The 23691-nt window shown below is 39.0% G+C and overlaps 3 protein-coding genes across 3 annotated transcripts; 1 reads left to right on the forward strand and 2 right to left on the reverse strand.

The window, feature by feature from the left end:
• Positions 1–12632: 12632 nt before the first annotated feature.
• On the forward strand, positions 12633–13936 carry C922_04624 (hypothetical protein; the record flags this gene model as incomplete). The annotated part of the gene is made up of 5 exons (XM_008820203.1): positions 12633–12725; positions 12865–12960; positions 13097–13284; positions 13532–13701; positions 13845–13936. The coding sequence occupies 5 exons, from the start codon at positions 12633–12635 to the stop codon at positions 13934–13936; spliced, it is 639 nt and encodes a 212-aa protein (XP_008818425.1).
• A 670-nt stretch (positions 13937–14606) lies between these two features.
• On the reverse strand, positions 14607–17946 carry C922_04625 (hypothetical protein; the record flags this gene model as incomplete). Its single annotated transcript, XM_008820204.1, has 4 exons — positions 14607–14713; positions 14969–15056; positions 15182–15235; positions 15412–17946. The coding sequence occupies 4 exons, from the start codon at positions 17944–17946 to the stop codon at positions 14607–14609; spliced, it is 2784 nt and encodes a 927-aa protein (XP_008818426.1).
• Positions 17947–20189: 2243 nt separating this feature from the next.
• C922_04626 (DNA ligase 1) lies at positions 20190–23281 on the reverse strand (the record flags this gene model as incomplete). Its single annotated transcript, XM_008820205.1, has 2 exons — positions 20190–22746; positions 23091–23281. The coding sequence occupies 2 exons, from the start codon at positions 23279–23281 to the stop codon at positions 20190–20192; spliced, it is 2748 nt and encodes a 915-aa protein (XP_008818427.1).
• Positions 23282–23691: the final 410 nt, after the last annotated feature.

Raw genomic sequence — 23691 nt, forward strand, 5'->3', positions numbered from 1 at the left:
TTTTGACGTCATTTTCACTTCTCCTATTTTTTTCCTTTGACGATAGGATATCCCATGTGTATACTTCATCGTGTCTGTACCAAAAGGGGCTACCTTTGCAGCGTCGTTTGTTCCTCACGTGTTCGGCTTGCTCTTCATTCGGATCGTCAATGCGGTTCACTTCCTTATCATTCAGGCTCCAAAACGATCTGATCATTTCTACACTGCTTTTTATTTTACCAATTGCACTGTTCCTAATACGGTTAACATCCCTAATAGACGCTTCATCAACATTGTGATTTAAGGCACATAAATTGTTTATATCAGACACAAACGTATTATCTAGGACCCGGAAGTTATTCAAAATGTACGTGTTAATCTCCCCCACGTAACCTGTAAATAATGACGAAATGACCAGTGCGAAGCATTCCTCTACTAACAACTGCACAATTCTTACATATTTCAATTGGGTCGTTTCATGGCATGCTAGCAATGCCCGTACAATAGTGTATACGTTAAATCGGATCCAGTAAGGCGGCAGAATTCGGCTTACTCTCAACAGCAGTAACAATCCGAATATTTTTTTCTTCACTTTGATAGCATTACACAGGTTACAGATGCAGACGCACAAATTAAAAAAGAACGTGCACTTCATGCCTGCCTTAATCTTCACTGGTTGCACATTTAATATCGTTTTTAGAATTTTTTCTATAAAGTTCAATCCCTCAATGCTCATTTGTAAAAAACGCGGGTGGTAATCGACTAAGCTGCAGAAGGTGAATATGAACGATGACACATCAATCTCATTGTTGTGGCTTCCTACGTGGATCAATTTTCTGGTTCTTGTCATGACAAATCTGCTCGAAAGTATCAGCCCAATTCTTCTAACAACGTTCTTAACTATTTCTTTCAATTTGGCTTTCCACATTTCGTCGGTGCATATCATTCTGCAGTCCCTTTCAGCCTCTTGGACCATTTTGGCTCTTTCCCCCTCTGCGTCCATTCCAGCGTCGTAACTTTTTTCATTCTCATTTATTTCGACTAACATGACTAAAAAGCAATACATCAATTTTTTCATAAACACGCTGCTAGCGTTGTAGATGAAGGAATACTTGTGCAAGTGCTTCGTACATTTGCAGGTTTCGAAAGAAAATTTATTCTTCGCTTTTCTGCGATGCGGTTTATTGACTTTCTCCTTCAAAGCGGAGGTATTCTCCTTTGGGGAACTACATACCATCTTCACATTTTTATGGGCGGATTGTTCCTCTCGCATAGTGCTGGTAAGACATTTAAAAGATCCTCTCCTCTTTTTATCAACTGTGCCGCCACTCTGATTAACCCTACCCCCTCTGGGGACAGATGATCCATTCTGGGTGATAACTGCAACCTGGCCATTCTTGATGCCCTTTTGAAACTCTCCATTTTGGGAACCTACTGTAATCATGTACTGATAAAAATCGGAAATACATTTTGAATGATTAAAAATGAAAATAAAAATGGTAAGCACTACCCGGTAGCAGCTAATTCGCTGATCCTTCAAAATGCAGTAATAACACAAGTCGCCTCTGTCAAAATATTTCGTTTCCCCGTTGTCGATAAATCGTTTATATTCGTTGAAACTTTTGTTTCCTCTGAAGAATAGCTTCTTTCTCCTAGCAACAGGGGTGCCTTTATTTTTGGTGCCACCTGCATCACCATGAGGAATGCCCTCGATTTTGGGCGTCAAATTGGTCCGTAGTGCATCCTCATGTGTTAGTCTGAGCTCCTTCGTTGTTTTAAAAACAGGATGCTTCACTTCCGCAATGACGCTTAAATGATCCTTTCCACTCCTGCATTTCGAATGTAGCAATTTGTCGTTCGTTTCGCTTGGCGAATTATAAACCCTCACTTTCTTGTTCGACCCTTCATCTGTAGGGACTTCATCCTGTTCGCTCATTTTTCTCTTCGTCAAATTTGCTAACTCGTGAAAATTAAAGAGGTTGAATTTTTCTCTCTTCCTTTTTTTCCTAACACATATGCTCGCTTTCTTCCTAACGCAAAGTTTGCTTCTCATGTGCGCATTTCTCATCGGCTGCTTATAATGGTATAAGTATTTGGAATTGTTGCTCTTCACGTTATTCTTCAAAACTTTGTAGCAATAATTCAGCGTCTGTTCCAAATCGATGTGTTGTATAATACTGCCGAACGGGTCATTGGATGTCCTACCAGTCATGAGTAATTTCAGCAAGTTGACGTTTCCTCGATCTGTTTCATCCTTCTTTTCGTTCACCAGTGCAACGCCAGCATTTAATGAGCTACCCTTCTGCGAAGAGTTGTTTTTTTTGTCCTGTCCCGCATTATTACTTTTCATCTCTTTAATAATGTTCTCATTACAAATTGGGGAGGGCCCATTTTGCGTGTCATTGCATTTTTTCTCTTCCTGTACTGTGTTCACCATGCTGCTTGTTTTTCTTGTAGATGAGGATCTTGCACTTCCCCTTCTTAGCCCATTAGCTTCGACACTTTTGTTCTCAATAAGACCCTGTTGCTCCTTCGAAGTGTTAATTTTGTTGCTTCCCGGTTGGCATTTGTCTTCATTTTTCATTGGAGAGTTTCTTCTCCTCCTTTTGTTCCTATCTGAGATTTTGGAGCTACCAACAACATTGCTGTTGTCACGGGACGAGGATTTCATGCTATATAGCCGGGAGTGTTCATTCACCTCTACAAGTTGCTTCGTTATAATGGAAATAGGTTCAGAATTTAATGCATTCTCATTATTAATCATTAAGGGGTTCCCCTCTATGTTTTCACGCTGCACATCATGAAGGCACCTCTTTCTGTTGTACTGTTTTATTTGCCGCTTCAAAAAAAAACCTATCCTGAAATGCGAAATTACGCTCCTCTTGCTATTCAGACGAAAGTGGTAATTATTCATTAGTTCATTATCCTCAAAAAATTTGCAGTACAGTTTTAAAATGATAAATAAATTTCCCATGTATACTTTGTTCATATATTTATTTACTTCCGCCTCTGAGAGAACCTTTTGTGTATAAATGACACCCATTTGGATGAGAGTGATATCTGCGGGGTTCCTAATCATATCATGCAGATAGTACTTTTGTTCGTAAATTTTGTTAAAGTTGAATTGGAAGGTTATGTTTTTTCTCAATAATTTCATCAAATGAGTGAGTATACATGACGTGGTTCCATCTTTATTCTTAAAATAAAGGGACGAGGAAATGCTTCCTTTGATATGGTTATTATTCGCCATGCATATATTTTCTTCCATTGACTTCAGGGCAACTCTTATTCTGTTGAAATTTTTGGAGCACAAACAGACTAGCAAAGACTTCAAGTAAAGGTGAAACCGCTTGTTCGTGAAATAACTGATTGGAAGCTGCAGGCACATTTCACACAACACCATTTTGTACAACTTGGGTAAATCCAGGTACACATTTTCGAACCAACTTAGGACGTTCACAATTATGTTGTTCGCCTTATTCGCCCCATTCCCCTTTGTCATGGCCTTCCTCGCCTGCCCGGTGGGTTCGTGGGAAGCGTCGCGACTTCCTCCTCCGTTACTACGGAGGGCCTCGTTCTTGTGACTGACTTCCGTACTACCCATGTCTTCCTTTTCGAAGGCATTCCCATATCCATCCTTATTCTCCTGCCCACTGATGAGGCTGCTTCCCCGATTCACGACGCACTTCACTGAGCTTTCCTTCTTCAAAAGGTCCTCCATTATACCGCCATTTCCGATTACGATTCCCATTGCGCTTCCAACTACATCTCCACATCTGCTTGCCTTTTCATTCGCATCGCTATTGGCACTGATATACTTTATGCACCTCATGTAGCTCAAATTGTCCCGAAAAAAAATCTTATTCAGTGCAAAATTGACTCCAGTTTTGTTTTCCCTGTTCTCCTTCAATTCGTTGGCGCAATTTACAAAACAGATGGTCTCCAGAAGACATTTCACCAAATGGACCACTTGAATGCACTTATTATCCTTTAAAATTATGTCCAAAAAAATCTCCGAAATGGTTCTTAGTTCACTTAAAAACTGGTCATAACAATGTGCGCAGTATTTCATGACCTTCAAAAGAAAGTGGATCACTTTAATGATTAGATCCCTATATGACATGTAGCTGTTAAAAGTATTATTCATTGATAATGAATTGTAGCCCACTACGTAGTCGTTGGTCCTTATGAAGCCATCGCACAGTCTACTCCTTTTCTTCTTCGCCCTTTTACTGCCCCCCTTGTTTGAAAAAATCCCATGGCAAAATTGCCAATCGTGTAGAACACCCCTTCTGAGTGTACAATTATCAGGTGAGGACTTACTCCTCATAGGTGAATAAATCCCTTCCAGATCTTCATCTGACATGGAATTTTTTAAAATGGATCTATTCAAAATTATGCCGTTTGCACTGTTAGCAGAAATGACATATCTTTCTGCAGCGTCCCTCTTCCTTCTCTTCATTTGTGCGAACTTAAGAACATGCGGTGAAACCAGGTTGGCGGAGTTTATAATGTCCCGGTGTCCCATCCCATGAAGAAAGTAGTGCTTCTTTTTTTTCCACTTTTGATCAGAAAATTTCTCCATCCTTGTCGGGCTGACAATGCGGTTACTCAACACTGGAAAGATGTGTATATCATTGTGATATGATAATTCTCTAAAATAGTTTGGATCCTTCAGCAGAACTGACTTTATGTCCTTCAGTTCAGAATTGCCCTCTGCAGGGATTTCATTCTCGTATTCTTCTAAAATGGAAAAATCGAAGTAGTCCACCTCGATTCCAAGGGTTCCTAATGTACTATATCCTTTTTTTCTTTTCCCCTTCGCAACCGCACCGCTTCCATTTTTACTACTGCACGTGGGGAGTGACACATTCGCTACGTCCCCTCTATTTTTGGCATTCGCACCATGTTGCCCATTTTGTCCCTTACTTCGGGACCAATTATGTGCACACTCTTTGCCCAACTGGAAACCGTCACAATGGTTTCGATCCAGTAAACAATCAGAGGGTGATTGTAGCTTGTAGAAAAGTTTGCACTTGTACAACTCTGTTGCCAATATACTTCTACCATTTTTGCTGAAATAAAGAGGAGGTTTTAAGCCATTCTTCAGCCTTGGAAACTTTTTCATCTTCTTAATTATATAACCAAAACAAACTTTACAAAACAAAACGCTGGTGCTGCTCACTGCACCGAGCACTTGGAAGATGTAAAATATCTGCGGGTACTGAAACAGTAGTTTGAATAAAGGCTTGATGGAATAATTCATAAAAATGTGGAAGTCATTCCCACTTAGAGAAATTATGCTGTTGGCACACATGTAGAGCAAATTCTTCTCTTCATTCTTTATGTAACTGATGCAGTTTAACACTTTTCTTCTATCCTCCTTTAACAAGTTGTAAACGTTGATGTGGACGTAAGGGCGCCATGTGCCATTCAGCGACGTGTCACCTTTCGAGTAGTGCAACTCAGAAGTGTCGCCGCGATCAGACGATCCACAATTCTTTATATTGTTTCTGATAACCCCTCTCAGAGCTCCACCTTTTATTCCCAATTTTTCAACCATAATATGCGAAAAACAGGACGTGAACAATAAGCAGCATACCACCATGCGATAAAAAATTTTGTGTATTATTTTGAGCCAAGCTTCACTCAGTTCATAGGATTTAGACAAAGCGCTCCGCGCGTGTATCAAGTCAAAATTGGAAATATCATACATCTCTTCATACGTGTCATAAACGGGGGTTTCATTGGGGGCACCCTGTCCTGAATCTTTCGGTTGCAGTTTACCCATTATGAAGCCGTGTGCCTGGTTGTCATTCTCAGCAACTTTCCACTTGTGATTATTCCTATCTTCTATAACGACATTTTGGCTGACGCATTGACTTTTTATGCTCTTTGCTTTCTCGCCAAAAATATCACCCTCCGTACCCCAAAGTGTTTCGTTAACAGATTCGCCTTGCGCCCCCTTAATGATTCCTTTACCATTTCGATTGCTATGATCATGCAAGAAAAAATGCGAACTGTTTCCCTTTTCAACAGTGCAGCCACATATAAGGCCATTCAGTTGTGTCTCATTTTCTTTATTGTACTTATTCATATAACTGTGCAAATCATTTTCAACTGTGTAGTAACATGGATAACTATCCTTCACACCACATGGCAATTCGGTCCTTCCATTTATTTCACGAATCACGTCGCCACGACTCACAATGCAGTTATAATTACTAATAAGGAGATCATCGTTATTCCCCAGATAGTTCAAAGCTATATACTTATTTCCTTCATGTTCGGTGCTAATCACATTTAAAGGCGTTTTCCTCAGAGATGCTGCCCAATTCGTGGACGCTGCTAATTTCGAATTTTCCGCCTTACGGGTATACTGACCTATTCTGAGCGATTGCCCAAATTCTTTCTTTACCCTGCTCGCCAAATTGGAAGCAATATTATTATTACTTGTTTGAAACGTGAATCTCCCATTAGGGTTACCATTTTTTACTTCATTACTGGATTCTCCATTTTTTACACTTCGATTGGCGTTCTTCGGACCACTGGGGCGCCTCCGCTTGCTTATACTACTGCTCCTTTTAATTCTTTTCCTCTTACTTGTGGGTTTCGTGGGATTCTTGCTGTTTTCGGGATCGTCACGTCCGCTTACACGGCCCACGGTAGGGCTATCCACATTAACTGCCGCTTCCTTCCCCGTGGAGCTACCCAAAATGTCTCTCCTGCTGTTCAAATAGTTACTCACATATTGACCCTTGCTGTTTAACTCCTGTTTTAAATTGTCACAAGTTTTCTCCTCTGAAATGTTACTTCTTCTCCTTTTATTTGCATCCAGCTTACATATAATGGCTTCCTTGTTAAAATACAAATAAATATAAAATATGTTGCTTCTTACACAGTCATAAATGGAATACAGCAAAAATTTATATTCTTCTAGGAGACCACTTAGGTCGCGCGCTCCCTCCAACTTGTAGTAATCATTAAGCAATGCTTTCTTTAATGCTGCCTTCCGCTTTTTGATTCCATTTCTATGACTGTAATATTTAGCAGGAGCTTTAATTTTTTCCAAATGTTCTTCTTTTTTCATCCAGTTCTCCAGAAAATATTTGCGCGACAAAACAAATTTGCACAGATGATCTGAATCGTACTTCAGTTTTTCTCTATCTGTGCAAAATTTGTTCTTCGCCAGTTTCTTGTTCTTACGAATATGAGAGCCTCTTCCCAGCTTTGTCCCCCCTTTTGCACTGATCATATCCGCTTTACTCGCGTGGAGACGCCTCCTATAGAGGCCATGCAATTCGCACTTCAACGAATCGCTCTTGTGCAACATAATATTTAGAATATCAAAATAGAGGGCAAAGTACGTCGCGCTTTTCTTCTTCAGTGCAAATAAAATTTCAATTATATACACTAGCAACTTTACACACACATTCTGAACGAAGATAAGGCTCTTACTATTCATAATAACCAAGGAGTAAGCAGATATGCAACTCTTAATGACTTCATAATTCCACACAGGTTGGTTCTTAAAGTAGTGCAAAATGTCATGTATTAGGATAAAAACGTGTTCATTTAAGTGACAACCATTTTTATACGTTAAATAACTCCTGTACGTATTTGGATTTACAAAAAGGGCCAAATAGTGCTTCATATTTTCCTTAAAATTGTCATGTAACAGTAACCGAATATGGTGGATAAATATTTTCCCTTCTTCTATGCTATGCTTCGTGTCATATTTCAAAAATTGAAGAATTTTTTCTATAAGAAATTCTTTAAGATGAAAATATTTATTCATCTTATCCATGCTGAAAAAATAGATTAGCATGTACACGACCATATTCTTTAGTCTCCACAATTCTGATATCTTCAGCAAATCAATCTCGTAACTGTCGTAATTCACATTTTTGTAAAATTGCTTCCTTGCTGTTTGGAATTGATTTCGAAAGAACACACTGCGGGTATCACCAAATGGGGCGCCTAACTCGTCCCCGTAATTATCATTTAGGAGGTAAGCGATGTGCGCATTGTAGTCGCAGCGGTTTCTGGAGCTCTTCTGAGAGCTCTTACTCACATCAACCTTCTGCGTCTTATCAGTAGAAGCATCAATGGAATGCTTGTCCCCTTTCTTGACTCCCAAATCCTTAATACGCGCGTCTTCGCAAGGCAATGGGACGTTATCCTGCGCGTTACTCTCAACAAAATTGCACACATCAATGTCCCCCCTCTGGCAAAATTGGGAATTGCCTCTGATGGATTTCCTCCCCAAAACGGTCCTATCCTCGAGCAAATAGCTGTAAACCCTTTCGAATTTACGTGGATATAAAACACTCTCACAACGATCGCTCCACCCGGGGGCGTTTTCCCCTATGGACAAGTGAGTGTCCCAAAAATGGTAACTGTACGACGTTTTACAAATCATATCTCTTGAGCAGTAAATATATTCTAAGTAGAACGGTCTGGAATACTTAAAGTCCCTTATATGAATCAGGGACAAAATTTTGCACAAAATTTTGACGTAATCTTCATTACTCTTTAACAAATTCGGATATAATTTCATCAAAACATAATTTGAGAATATTATTTCTCTAACTACCTTTAGGGAATCCCTACTGCTTCGCACGCACCCAACTTTTCTGTGCCTTCTCCTATAGACATTTATTGCCGACTTGAGAAACTTCCCTCTTTTAACCTTACCAACGAGCCTCTTGTAAAAGGCCTTCAGAATATGCAAAGAAACAACATTCACATATTTGTAAATGTCGAACAGTATCAAATCCTTCTTATGTAGCTTGCATATTTCAGTAATTATTCTTATACAGATAATTGTGAGTTCTTCATTTTGCTTCACGATGAGATTCAAACAAATGTCAAAAATCTCTATGATGTATTTTATTTTTTTAAATTTATGTATCATGGAATAGAAAATGTTAAGTATACTCTTCCGAAAAATGTACGTCCTATTGCGGTAATAGCACGGGACGCTATCACGTATGTAACTTTTGATTAAGGGGTACACATCCATTAGAAAGCAGTTCTCTTCTTTTTCGCTCATGTCTAGCAGGGCCATTCTTATCCTGTGTGCCCTTTTTTTCGCACACCTTCCATCTTGGAACTTTTCATTTTTTCGCAGGAACCTCTTCATCACCAGTTCTTTTTCCAGTGCTTCCTCCATCTTGTCCCCGCACAATCATTTACGTCTTTGCTTGGGTATCAACGTGTGTATCGACGCCAAAATCGGGATACCTTTTTCGCGCGCCCTTCTGCCTACCTGTCTTCTCACTCGAGCGCCACGTTTTCCCGTGCACGTATATATATGTACATGGATATTTGTGAAAAGTGCTGATAATCGTCTGCAAACGTATCAGTTACGGTCCTCTCAACCTTGAATTCGTTCCGTCCATATTTTCCAAAGAGAAAGAATGAAACGGAACATTTATGTCACTAGGGGAAGCCCCAAACGGGCATTCGCTCCGGAGAATTCCAAAAAGGATGGCGAGCGAAAGCTGTCACTATGAGGGTGAGAGCACAAGGGCGACTTAAAAAGGCAACCGCGTAAAAAACATAGCAAAAATTACGATCATTAAGAATGGTGTACAGCGCATAAAGGAGGCTTATGCTTAGTAGCACAACAAAAGTGCAACAAAAAAAACAGCACATGAATTTTTCGGATAAAAACAAATGGAAAAAAAAAAGTTAAACAGGTTAAGAAGGTTAAAAAAAGAACATTACAGAAAAAAATGTGTTCGTTCGTTCTTTTATTTTTTTCTTTTCCTTCTATTTATTTATATTTTTTGGCACATAAAAGTTTAATCAAAACAAAGGGACCATGGTGAGACAAAAATGTACTTAAGTATACAAGCGAATATACGCAGCGAAGTGTACACGCAATTCCGTCCTTCACAATATGCATCCCCTTATGCATCGCTCTAGGCATCAGGAAGCAGTATACATACGAAACTTTTGAGGAGTTCGAGTAGATTCAAAACAAACATATATTCACATGTTCGTGAAACATATCTGCTGTTCATTCATGTTTGTCATCAATTTACACAAATACATTTTTATTTTAATGCATATCGGAGTGGGTATATACATTAGAGCATATGTACCTTTACGTGTACACGTACTGACTTAATGATCCTTACTTTACATTTGTTTACATAAACAATTACGCAACATGGGGAGGTGCTCATATTAAATAATAAAACACAAGAAAGTTTGGAAAAACGCAATTTTTTTTCTCTTGTTCCCTTATGTGTATATATTAAAAAAAAAAAAAGAGAGAGAAATAAAATTCCCCCAATTTTGATACATAATTTTCCATGTAACTTTAAAAAATTCCCGCGAAATTTCTTATGTACATAAAATAGCAACTTATAGCAACGAGGATGTAAAAGAAAAAAAAAAAGAGAAATTTACGCTCTTCACATATATGAACTCATTAAATAAAGAAATATATCTATAAGTTTAAAATAAAAAAATGCAGAAAATCAAGGGGTGTCATGTGACACTCGAAATTTTTTCCTTTTATTTTTTCCCCCAAACCAGTAATGTGCAATCATTACGTAGTATTATAAGGGCTCACACCATTATGACAATTTTGGGGGGGAGTTAAAAAAGATTATTTCATACGATAAAAATCCGGCCGAAGTGCGAAATACCCTCACTTGGGGTTTTAAATGTATCATTATTAATTAAATGGCGCCATGGCTAGTTGCACAGGGAAAATACCAAGAAAATTCTTATAATATGTATATTGTGTATGTGTCACGCATAAGTTTGGCATGCGCCCGCCATACGTTTGGCTACCCTTGGCATACGCTCGCCATACGTTTGGCTACCCTTGGGATACGCTGGCTTACGTTTGGCTACCCTCGGGATACGCTCGGCATACGCTTGCCATACACCCGGCATGCTAATACGCGCAAAGTGGCATCAAAAGAATGCGTATGGTTCAAAATGCAGCGAGCTGAAGTGGGGTCTATTACATGGGCAAGGATGTTTATAGGAATTATATTCATACGTAGCGTTACTTTTTCCATGTGATACTACAAAACTTGCTCATTTTTTTCAAGTATGAAAATTGTAATGGAGGAAAAAAAAAGGGGCGTCATCAAAGATGAACTTTAAAGGGGTGAAATTAAATGGGTGTTAATTTAAAAAAAGTGAGAGGGAAAATTAAAATTTGACTTAACATAAAAACCGACCTGAAAATTAAAAGCAAAATTCACGTGAAAATTAAAAGCAAAATCGACGTGGAAATTTTAAAAAGAAAATCTACGTCAACTTCAAAAGTAAAATAAGAATAAAAAAGGGAACAAAAAAGAAAATAACAAAGTGACAAAACAGAAAACGAAACAGCCCTTTGCACAACCTTATGACCATAAATATAAATGCGTGTTGTACACCTTTTAACGTATTTTTTAATCTACATGTGTAGGTAAAAAAGAGAAAAATAAAATAAAATAAAAACGACAGCACTATGTACCCTATATACCTATATGTTTTCCTTCGTACAAGCATCACATAATTTTTTGCACACTTTTGACTACTCCCCACGTGGGTTATATTTCCGAACAATTACACGTATTCATAATAGGATACCTTCATTTCATCGCTTAATTCTCCCGCACAAAAAGGTTAAGAATTCTTAAACTTCATATTGATAATGCATCGAAAATTTTGTTCTTTATCAAAATGCGCTCGTTTCATTATAACGGTGAACCCAAGTTTTTATGGAATATAAAATCAGCCAGAAAAAAGTTTGAACGCTTCCAAACATTTAGGGCGCACCTTCGTCTCACTTCCTTGCAACAAGTTTGTGGAGGAGTCAATCAGTCGATCAATTAGCTAGCCTATCACTGAACAAAAATCGACTTGTCAGCCCTTTTGTTAATTTTTTCCTACGTAATAGAAATGCTAATGCAAAACAAATTAACAATACAGACCTGTTTTCTGCCGCTGTTCCATCCTGAGTGTTCCTCAAATAAGGTCTTAAAAAGAAAAAAAAAAAAAAATTCACTGTTCAATGAGAACGATGGTTTAACCGGTAACCCTCTGTCGATAAAGAAGTATTCATATATATTGGAACACATACACGTGTATATAGATAGGCGCATGTTCATGCATACATGGGTATTCTCTACACCTCGATAACACACAAATGGCATCCAATAAGGGCATAAAGAGTTGAACGTGAAATGCGCCCCTCCACTACTATCAGAAAGAACAACATATAGGAGCAATCCCCGCACTATTTCTCTAAGTGGTTCATTTTCATACTAAATAGATGAACGCTCACGAAAAATGTTTTAAGAAAAATGTTTTTTATAATAATCGAAATTGCTGTTTGTCTAATTCACAATCAAATGCGCATGGCGCAAGGAAAAAAAAAAAAAAAAAGTACGTCAGAGTGTAATATCTCCATGTACATATAATTAAAAAAACTGCTATATGGATACAAAAAGGTGAGGAGTAGCAGAAAATCTTCTTGTGACAAAACGCTTATAGATAGCGAGCGCCTATGTTCTTCGAATTCCATTACCTTTTTTCGTGCTCTTAAAGAATATAAGCAAAGTGTAAAAAAGGCTAAAGGAAATAATCGTATAAACATTATTTAAGCATAACACATTTCCTCATTTTTTTAAAAAATGGAAAATGAAATTGTTTTGAGCGAAAAAGTAGAAGAACTAAAAAATTTGATATACCTGCATGACACTCCTTTCAGTCATCTAGACTTCATGGTTAGGGATAGAACCCGTTGACACCCCTCCTGCAACGATGTCTTTGTGGCACAAGCGAATGTGGGCACATACATGCCTACACCAGCGCCTGTCCACACTTGCATACACTGGAATCCCCTTTTTGAACGAACCCGTTTAGAAGGTGCCATGTATCCCTTGCTGTGTCTTACCCGGCATGTCCTTCCTAAACACGCGGGCCCAGGAGGAACACAAAAATGGATATAGAGAAGATGAGGTAAACGCTTTTTTTTTTTCTCTCCTCTTTTGAAATGACTTGTAGAAAAAAAAAGGTTTATTCGTAATACGTGTGTGTGAGTATGCCCCGTACATTCACATGTCATAGCCGTCCCTCTTCACACCTCTTCCTAAAGATCAACGAGACTGATGAGCTACTAGTCGAATACTTCTACGCAAAGAGGCTATACCGAAGCAGTTTAGTAAAAATAAAATTCCCCGAATGTTACGAAATGGCTGGAGCTCTTTTATCAGATGCGACCGCAGCATCCGTCGGAAATTTGACCCATCTCTATTTTGAATTAGGAACCGAATTATGCCACATGTTAAGCATAAAGAGATAAGAAATAATCACCCGTCGGATAACCTACTAAAAGGTGTCTCTATCATCAACAAAGGGTGCCTGAAGACGTTCACATATAGTTTAACGATTCTGTGACATGTGTATTTTTTCACCTTTCGCTGATTTTAAAAATAATCAAAAGCTTCGCATGATAGTTAATTAGAGCAGCCTTTTGGAAAATTACCCCACATATTACACCCTTCCAAATTCTATGTTGTAATACCCTCAGGCTTCCCGAAAACGAATGGCCAGTGGAGAAGCTGGAGGAGCTCCTGCTGATTGCGGAAATGCGCAGAAGGGTTTATCTAATGAAACATAATGACCAGGTGGACCAAACATACTTGGAAGGAATGACTTTCATGGAGAGGAAAAGTAAATCGAAAAATGCGCATGCAAAATGTGAGCTGACGTTTGTTCGTGTGTGTGCACATCTGCATTAGAATCTGCATTGGCATCTACGCCGCTTTGAAGCCATCCCCCGCTGCTTATTTTTTAAAACGTCGCACATGGCATGCACTTCCCTTTACCCCCTTTCAACCCAGTGTTCAATTCATTCTCAAAGGGAACCGATGTAGACAAGCAAAAGGCGACATCAAACAGGAATATTTTTAACTTTTTTGAATTCGATTTATGATCATTTCCTGTGTTAAACAAAACGTTCTTTTTGAACGAAAAGATTTGATCGATTACTCGATGAAGAAGTCCTCGACGAGTTCATTTGCTCACCCGCCCATTTGTTAATCCGTCTCATGTGCCACACCAACACATTGCTACAATGATCATTACTATTATGATTATTAAATGTGTTACAATATGCTCTGTTGATTATTATCGCTATTATTATTATGGCTATTATTATTATGGATATTATTATTATGGATATTATTATTATTATTATCATTATTATTATTATTACTATCATTATTATTACTATCATTATTACTATTATTATCCGTATTAGTATCATTATTTCACTTTCTGAATATTTTTGCCGCCCATTCGGTCGCAGCTGCCACGCCGTTTTCAATTGTCCTTAAACTTATAAAACGTTCTTAAGGCCTTTTTAAGTCAAACGAGAAAAAAAATGTGTTTATACGTGCGATTAACAAAAATGGAAATTTGGGGGATGCAAAGGTGCAAAGTTTTAGCCCCTTCCCCCTTTCGCTAATTGTGTGTACTACCCGTACAAAAAAAGAAACACCAAATTGTGCGCGGCACGCTTTAAAGCAGCGAAATGGGGGAAAAATATTTATATACATATATGGGTACTTATTTTGGGCCCACTGCTAACCTGTTTAGTCCCTTCAATTTTCAAGCATCAACATGTCGTCGGGCTTAACGTGGTATTCCAAGGGCAGCCCGTAACGGACGTAGAAATTGTCCTCGTTTGGTATCTTCTGCAGAAGTAATTCTAAAAGGTAAAAAAAAAGAAAAAGAATTATGTCAACATTTGGCGCGTACAAACTGCTTAAAAAATACCACACTTGCATTAAAGCGTCACGTGCAAACTAACATGAACAAGCAAATATAAGAATGGCAAAATTGCGGAATGTGAACCCCCCCAGGGATACCCCCCTCGGAGACACATGACCCTTGAATACATTTATTTGCAGCCTGTTTTTTTTTTTTTTTCATTTCGCCTTTCTCTTGAATTCGAATGTCTTACCTTGGTCGTTGCACGTGTACAGCAGGCACACGAAGAGCATATGGATGGATGTGCCGTTCACCTCTGCTGGGTTCATCTTTGATTTGGTCTGCCGGAAGGGGACGCATTTGGGGGGGTCGTATGCACGTGTGGTAAGCACATCACATAAATGTAGACGGGGGGCAGCGCATATAGATACGCATCGACGCATGCACAACGAAAGGCTCAGTTTACCGCGCTGATAATGTCCTTAAAAGTTGTCGTCTTTTCCTCAACGTAAGGAACAATCTAAGCGTATGTGGGGAGGGGGAAAATGATGGGCAATTTTAGTTCGTTCGTACAAACGTATTCACGCATGTGTACGTTTAGGTGTATACACTCATTACTGCATCGATGCCGCTAATTCCGCCGATAACCCTGGGCTAAACCTGCGCTACCCCTGCGCTAACTCTCCACTAACTCACCTGGTCGTTCCCCTGTGCTCGAACCTGTGCGTCACTCGCCTCTTTCCCCGAGGGTTTCACAATGTCGCACAAAATTTTCTTTATTTTCGAGACATCCACAAATTTTGCTACATTTTCCATGTTCGCATTTCCAAGTGTGCTGCCGCGCGAAACACTTTGGCGCAGCTGCAGAGCAGATGCATTCTCATTCTTGCTGCCCTGCTTGGATAAATGATTTTCATTTTCGTTCTGCCATATATCCTCAAAATCCATGTTATAGAATTTATCGATGGCGTCATTTAGCCCTTCCTGCATGTGACAATCCTGGTGGTCATCCATATGCTCTGGAAACATGCATTCCATATTTTTTTCTTCTGCGTAGTTTATTTGTCCCATATCATTTGTCACAAAATCGGAGTTCACTTCGTTCAGAACGACATTTAATTTAAGGTCGCCACTGTAGTCACTGGGTGCGATCATTGCCGCTTTGGAAAACTTCATAATTCTATCCGTAACCGTGTTGACGCAATTAATGCAGTTATCCTTCGTTTCAAATATGTAGGAAGTTTGATCGATGGAAAAAAGAGCATTCGATACGTATTTCTTTTTTTCCTTCTTCCATAAATCGTACGTAGATAATTCTACGTCATTTATTTCTTTATACAGATTTTCAAAATCGATAAGTGACACATCGAAGGAAGCCTTTACTTTCTTCTGTACTACGGAGTGTAGTACCATGTGCTTGTTCTTAAGAGTCCCTTTAGCTATATCCATTAGGTTCCTAAAATTGCCATGAGCCATTAGCTTACTAGGAACATAATAATGGTAATTAAATTTGTTATTTACGTCTATTGCTTTAAGTCTGTTTTCGAAAGTCATGACATTGCGGTTCCAGAGAGTGTCGTCATCTGGAATGGTTGCTATTAGACCTTTTCTCGTGGGACTTCCTCCTTGGTTTTTAAAAAAGAAACTATTTTGTGTACTCATGGCGACGTTCCCCCCTAGAGAGTTCATTAGACTGAAATCTTTATTTTCACTCTTCATGAGTTCTGGTAAGGGAAGACCCGTCATTGTGTTACTTCCTTGCTGAAATGATAAAATGCTTTGGGAATAATTTAAATTATTTCCAACCGAATCGTTTAAATTCATATTGTCAAAAGCTAGCGATTCTTGCATCACATTTTCTATGTTCAAATCTTCTATTTTGTAATCATTCAAATTCATACTGTTGTTGTTTACACTGCTGTTCAGCATCCTTCCATCACCCACACTTGCGTTATTAAAATCGCTGTCGTCTAGTAAATTATCCATTGTCAGATTTCCACCTAGACTTAATGCCAAGTTATTTTTAGCACGTTCCCCCCCGTAGTAGTCCCCTTTATTCATACTTATATTTTCCACGTCATTCAAGTTATAGTCATACCTATGACTATCATCATCATCGTCGTCGTCTTCATCCTCGTTGCCATGCTCGCCATCTTCTAATTCTTTCGAATCCGATCTCTTCATTTTGTGCTTACTTATTTCTGCCTTAAAATAGTCCAACTCGGGGCAAATGTTCAGGCTGTTAAAGTCTTCATTTCCCGCACCGAGGAGGATATCCCTCAATACGTCAGAATGGAGAAACAACTTCTTCTTGTAGCACTTCACCATTACGTCATTGCAGTCGCTATCGTGGCTGCTGCTACTTCGCACCATAAGGAGCGATTTGCCACCCGATTGCGTAGCAGCCGTGTCTTCATCCACCCCTTCCTCAGTGGTCTCGTCCATTTTTTTCCTCTTCTTATATTCACACGCGTCTATGTCTCCATCAAACTGTATAGACAAATCGTTATTCAAAATTAAGTTCGGCAACAAATAACTATTGCCGGATGAGTGATCATACGTACTGTTCAATTTTAAAAAGAAGGTGTCGACCGATATATTTGACACGGTAACCGAGTCCATGGTAATGTCGGACGACTTGGCCAAAGTGGACGACTCCTGCAAAAATTCTAACTTCCTTTTCTTTATTTTTCTATTCGAGATTTCGTTCACATTTTTTTTTTCTTCTATCAATTCTTCATTCACTTCGCTCTGCTTTGCTATATTCATATTGCTTAAAAAATTGTATGTCTGGTCATAGATGGCTTCTACTCTGTATCCATACACTTTCGTAGCCCCCTCGATCGCTTTGGACGCTCTTGTGAAGGACAGATTAAAATCCCCCGTTTCCAACATTTCATCGTTTAGCTCTTCATTGATTTCTTCATCATTTAAATTCACTAAATCTTCCAAGTGATCAATAATCCTTATGTCGAATGCATTCCTTGTGCATATCTTATTATGGGACAGTGCTACCATGCAGTTTTTAAAAACGTCATTTATTTCTTTCACCTTCGTTTTGTCACACTTGTCCAGATGATCCTTCTGATTAGCATCATTATTTCTGTTATTTAAAAAGGAAAGCCTTCTTAAGTTCTTGTTAAATTCTATGGGCTTTTTAAAAAGGTTTTCATTTTCATTTATCCTCGATAGGTTGGCCCCCGCTTTCGTCTTAACTCCCAGCTTTTTCATTCTTTTCAATTCTCCGTGTCGACGTGTTGAGTGTGTCTACGTATATGGCTAACCATCAACCGTAGCACCCACGGGAGTATATTCTCAAATGGGTGAAGAGGAATACCCCTCCACGAATTGTCTAGGTTTGTATTTCTTCAGACGTTCTGCTGATCCGTTTGGATTCAATACATAGATGTGGTTCAAAAGGTTAGTTACCGCTTTGGCAGACAAAAGGCTTTATTTAAATTCGAAACGAAAAAAATAATAAAAAAAATAAAAGGTCCACTCGTGAGCTACTTAATGCGGATGCGTCATAGCAAAACATTTCCAAACCATTTAATGTGTTCAATTTTCTTTTTTTTTTGTCATTCGCTTGGCAAATAAATGCAACTCGGAAAATCTTCACCTTTTCATATGCACTAAAAAAAAATTGCCTTTATGTACACATGGATAACCACGTACAATAAAAACACATGCGGTTACTAATTCACTGCTGTTCCACGCTTTTCTCTTTTCGTTCCTCGTCATTCCAGAGGTGTTTAATTTTTGCTGACACGGAGAGTCACGCGTATGTGTAGTTCATCACATAGGCATGTGTACATAGGCATATCCACATGCACACAATAACTCGACGTCAGCGCGAACAGTCATTTTTGTTCACAAAAATGTCCTTTGCCAGTTTAAATTTGGCTAACTCGAATATGCTTTTGCACATGTTTCATTTTTGTGTTACATCATTCGGCAGAAAGTTCAAAATGGACGAATGATAATGAGCGGTAAAAGAAGTTTTTCACAGAAAGTAAAAAAAAAAAAAATGATAAATAAATTTAGAAATTCCCCAAACGGGGTTTCTCCTTCAAATATAACAAGCGCAAAATGGCGCATAAACTTGTACGTCTTGCGTCAATGGATAATTTTTTTTTTCCCACTTCTGTCAACGCATGTATTCGTTCACATATCCATCGTTGTGCGAATTTTTACACGCGTAGTCTTCTTATCTTTATTTCGCCACTCATTTTCTACTTCTTTTTGTCCTTAACCTTCTGGCAATTTCAACCAGTTTATGCAAAATGGAAACAACCCCCCAAAAAAAAAAGAAAAACACGGTTAATAAATCAACGCGTTCTTTTTTTTGAAAAATATTTTTTATTTTAAACGTTTGAGGAGTGCGCCAGATCGAAGTGCGTTTCACTTCTTCCCCAAAACAGACAAAACGGACGTGCATATAAATACACATATATGCTGTTTTACGTACCTCCTTCTCGTAGTAATTTCGCACAAAAGGGAACCTCAAAGCCATTGTGAGATAAGGCCTTTCATGCAGCTATATTTCCCTCCCACACACGATGATTTCATGCGTCAAGCAAACGCCTAGCAGCAGACTCTGCTGTACCTCGTCCTCCCTCCAACGTACCAATAATTGAAGAGACACCAAACGGGGCATTATATTTTTTAAAACCCTGCGCCGTATTTAAAAGATCTTTTCAGGCAATAAATATGCTAAGTTAGTATGCGGGAGCAAATAAAAAAAAAAAAAAAAAAAAATTAGACCACACGCATTCCTCTTTTATGTTCACTAAGTATATGTAATCAAATGGCGATGCGAAGAACGTTATGAAAGAGGAGCTAGCTACTTGTTGCCAAGGGGATATATACACAAACGCCTGCGCCAGTTCGTGAGTAATTTCTCTGGGGAAAAATTCATTCGGAAAATGACATATAATACAAACCTGCTGAACGGATAATGCGCCAAAAAAAAAGGAAAAAGAAAATACCATAAAGGAAAATGCGATAGAATAAGACAAATGGGATGCAAAGAACTAAACTTGCATTTTTTAATAAGGGGGAATATTCTCCATTTTTGAGGCATACGGGCGGAACTCCAAAAATGCGTTCACGTAACGTTGCCCATGTGGTACATAAGATTCGCATGATGGATGCAAGCAGCTATGCTGATAGCACCCGTATGACACAGAAATGAATGCCACAGTTCCTTGTTACCCCTCTACAGTTCCCGCCTTGGCCAAAATAAACACAGGACAACTTCCTATGGGCGTACGCAAACAATTCGTTTCTGCGCTGACGTGTAATGTACGTATTTGTAAATGTGCTGACATGGGTGTGGCTACGCCCTCAGGGGACTTGATTCCTCCTATGAGGTATAAACTCCAAGCAGGAGCAATTAGACGGGCACACATTTTCGGCGACATTCCTCCCTAAAAACATACGAGCCACCTCCTCCAAGGAGGATATCCCCCTCCTCATTCACTTTCACTCTCCTCATTAAAGTTGTTTTTATTTTTGTTGTACGTGAACTGTGCCTCGTACAAATCAACAATCTGTTGCGATGTGGTGGCCTGCTCCGCATTCTTATCCTCCCTGAGCCTCAGAAACCTGGGAAAACGCAAGCCAATGCCCTTGTCATCCGAATAAACCCCGATGGCTGCAGTATGCACAGGTGAGAGAGACAAGTCGGCCGCTTTTACCTCCCATACGTAGTGTGCATCAAACCACACATCGGGATTTAACTTATCCGAAACTTCGTAATAGGATTTTTTGCTTGGTATAATTTTCCCACTCAAAGTTTCGTATAATGAGCCAAGAATTTCATCACTAAAACCGGTGCCTGCTTTACATACACTTTGGAAATTTTCAGTTTCTGAGTTGTAGGTGGCTAAAACGAATGCACCATACACTCCACTTCTTTTTCCTTTTCCATAATAACCCGCTATGGGTACTAAATCTACCGAGTCAGATAGTCCTTCTATATAATCCTTTTTGACCTTCAACCAATTTAATGATCTTCTTGATGGTTCGTAAGACGCATTATCCAGCAGCGTTTTCACCATTAGCCCTTCACAATTATTCTCAATTGCATCTTGTAAAAATATATCAATGTCTTCTATATTGTTCATTTCGGAGTGCGTTGCATAACACAGCACTCCATCCTTACATTTCAGTAATGAATACAGAAGTTTCCTCCTAATTTCCAGCGGCTCTTTAATAACGGGCACCCCATTACAACAAATCAGGTCAAACGGAAACAGACATATTTTAACTTTTATATTTTCAATGTCGACATCTTTTCTCTTTCTTGTGGTCAGCACCTGAAATGGTAATATCTTTTTATTCTCTATGTCATAGGCCACAACTTCGCTATCAATAATGCAATCTGTAGCACCGCTGATAATTTGATCCCGCACTATTTGAATAACGTCTGGATATTTCTCTGTCATGGTTTCTAAATTTCGGCTAAAAATTTTTATATTGTTCTTATCTATGTAATGTATTTGAGCCCTTTCTCCGTCATATTTATACTCACACGTGAATGTCACATTGTTGAAACGGTCGAGTACTTCTTGTATTCCTTTCGTCGGCTTGGCTAACATAGGTTGCACAGGTAGCCCCGCTTTGACTGTGCACTTTTTGCTTAACGTGTTCATGTCATCTCCATTTAACAAATTCTGAATGATAATTTCGATATTTGGTAGCTCACAGAGGGCGCTCTTCAGTGATTTTTCCATGCACTCAAAAATGTCCGAATCGTTATTCATTTCGCAGTAGGTTTTTTTTAACTCCTTAAATATGGGTAGCAAACGAGTGTCTCCTTCCTTCCCTATCTCGTAGAACAAATTCGGCTTGCTTATTTTTTCGTTTCTTATTTTGATGGACTGGACTAGCGCATCGAAGTCGAACTGGTCGTGAACGCTCTGATTTTGATTTTCGTTTTCCTTCTTTATGGTAGAAGCACTCTCCACAATTTGGTTCTCTACTTTCACTTCCCTCCCTTTTTCGCCCTTCACCTTATTCTTGTCATCCTCCGTTGTGCTGTCGCTAACAGTGCCATCCTCCCCACTTACATTTCCCTTCCCGCTTAGCAATTGCTCGTTCATCAATTTACCCTTTTGTACAATTTCTTCCGGAATGGACGGACGCGTTAAAATAAATGCATAGGACAGGGCCTGCAACACGGTAGCGCTGTTCACTCCGATTCGCAATCGCTGTTGTAAAAAACGAACGATATATTTCGCTTCAGTAATTTTCGCACTCACCAACAGCTTCTTAATTACCTCTCTCTTTTTCTGCTGCGAATTAGAACCACTCAAATTTGGTATACTCTTCAGTTCATTAAATACTGACTGGATAGTCAAACGAGGCAAAGGAAAAATAGTTCTCATTTTGCAAGAACAACTTTCTGCTATTATGCCAAGATCCTCAATTTGTTGTAAATCCTTTTTTATGCTTGATTCAGTTCTACTATACGCCTCAGACATTGTTTTCAAAATGAGAGCTTCTCCTACACCTACTTCAACATTTAAATAATCAGGTGCTACTTTGTTTAGCGTTATGTACACAGCTGGAATTAAATCGTTGGGACTGTAGTATATTAGAACTCTGAAAACATTGGACAAGATAATTGCTACATTTTTCTTGCTACCAGTTCCACTTCCCTTTAGTTCTTCTATTTGGTTAAATGTATTTGTCAGAAAAGTGAACAATAAAGAATCCTTAAACTTGTGTTTTTCTTTATCCTTTTGCGAAAGGTATAAATTACTTACATCAAAATGTACGGGGTTAAATTTGGGTGATGTCAGATCGCTCACTTTGTCATCTTCCCTAACGGTGCAGTTAAATAGGGACCCTTTTTTTATATCATTTTCGCTCTTCCCTTTGGCCTTTTTCGTTCTTGTGTGTCCATCACTTGTTATTTTTCTCTTCGTTGTTTCTTTCTCTTCTTCCTTCACTTTGGATTCCTCCTTAACGTCCGTTTCTTCCTTCTGCTCATCCATTGTTTTGTTCGGGAAGGGCAGGCATTTCCTGCACAGGAGGAAAAGTCAAAAAAACCAAAGTGGTTAATCGTTCTACACGCAGAGGGGTGCGTGCAGATGTACACACAGCAACGGTTGTACGTGTATGGAAGCACGCTCTTGTACGCATCTCGATGTGTTAAAATGGGCAGAACATGGATGCCTCTACATCCTCAAGGACACACACGCACATATGTATATATATGTATGCATATACATATATGTATATATTTCTTTTTCATCTGCTCCGCATGCACAAGACACAAGTCAATGGCACTTGCTGAGGAAATGGCGCTTTCCCCATTTCGCACTCTCATCACTTTTTCTCTCTTTTAAAACTTAAAATGAGCATACAAAAAACCGCTGCGTCTATTCGATGTACTGTTTCGAAAGTTGGTGAAAACTTTAACGTTGAAATTTGTTTTGCGCCTGTAGAATTTATTCTTTTGCATAAGGGGTATTATATAAGCATATTCTCTTCTCATGCAACTGTTAACTTTGCACAAAAGCATTCTCGCTATGAGGAGTAACACGAGCAATTTCATGTTAGCACAGCTGCCTATACACTTGCACGCAGAGGCTATTTCGGGGCTAAGTAATGGTGCCCGTGGGTATTGGGCTCGCCGCAACAGGCAGCTCAACCATGCCGAAGCGTACAAATAAAATCATAGAAACCAATTCATGCAAGCCAGTTCATGCAAGCCAATTCACACAGACCACTCGGCGCAGCCTCTTGCAGATCTCTGGGGACACTCGTCGAATGACTGCCGGCTGTTCACTCGGCACACTCCTCATGTCCGTTCACCCCATATCATAGCACATTTCTTTCGCGCTACGATATCTTTCTCTCACTATTTAAGAGCATTTCTTAAGTTCACATGAGAATGAGTAAGAAACAAAATATGCTTATCTTTTTATTTATTAAAAACTCACTCTAAAGTTACTTGCTTAAGTC

The sequence above is a fragment of the Plasmodium inui genome (assembly GCF_000524495.1).
Source record: "Plasmodium inui San Antonio 1 unplaced genomic scaffold supercont1.26, whole genome shotgun sequence".
Classification (NCBI taxonomy): domain Eukaryota; phylum Apicomplexa; class Aconoidasida; order Haemosporida; family Plasmodiidae; genus Plasmodium; species Plasmodium inui.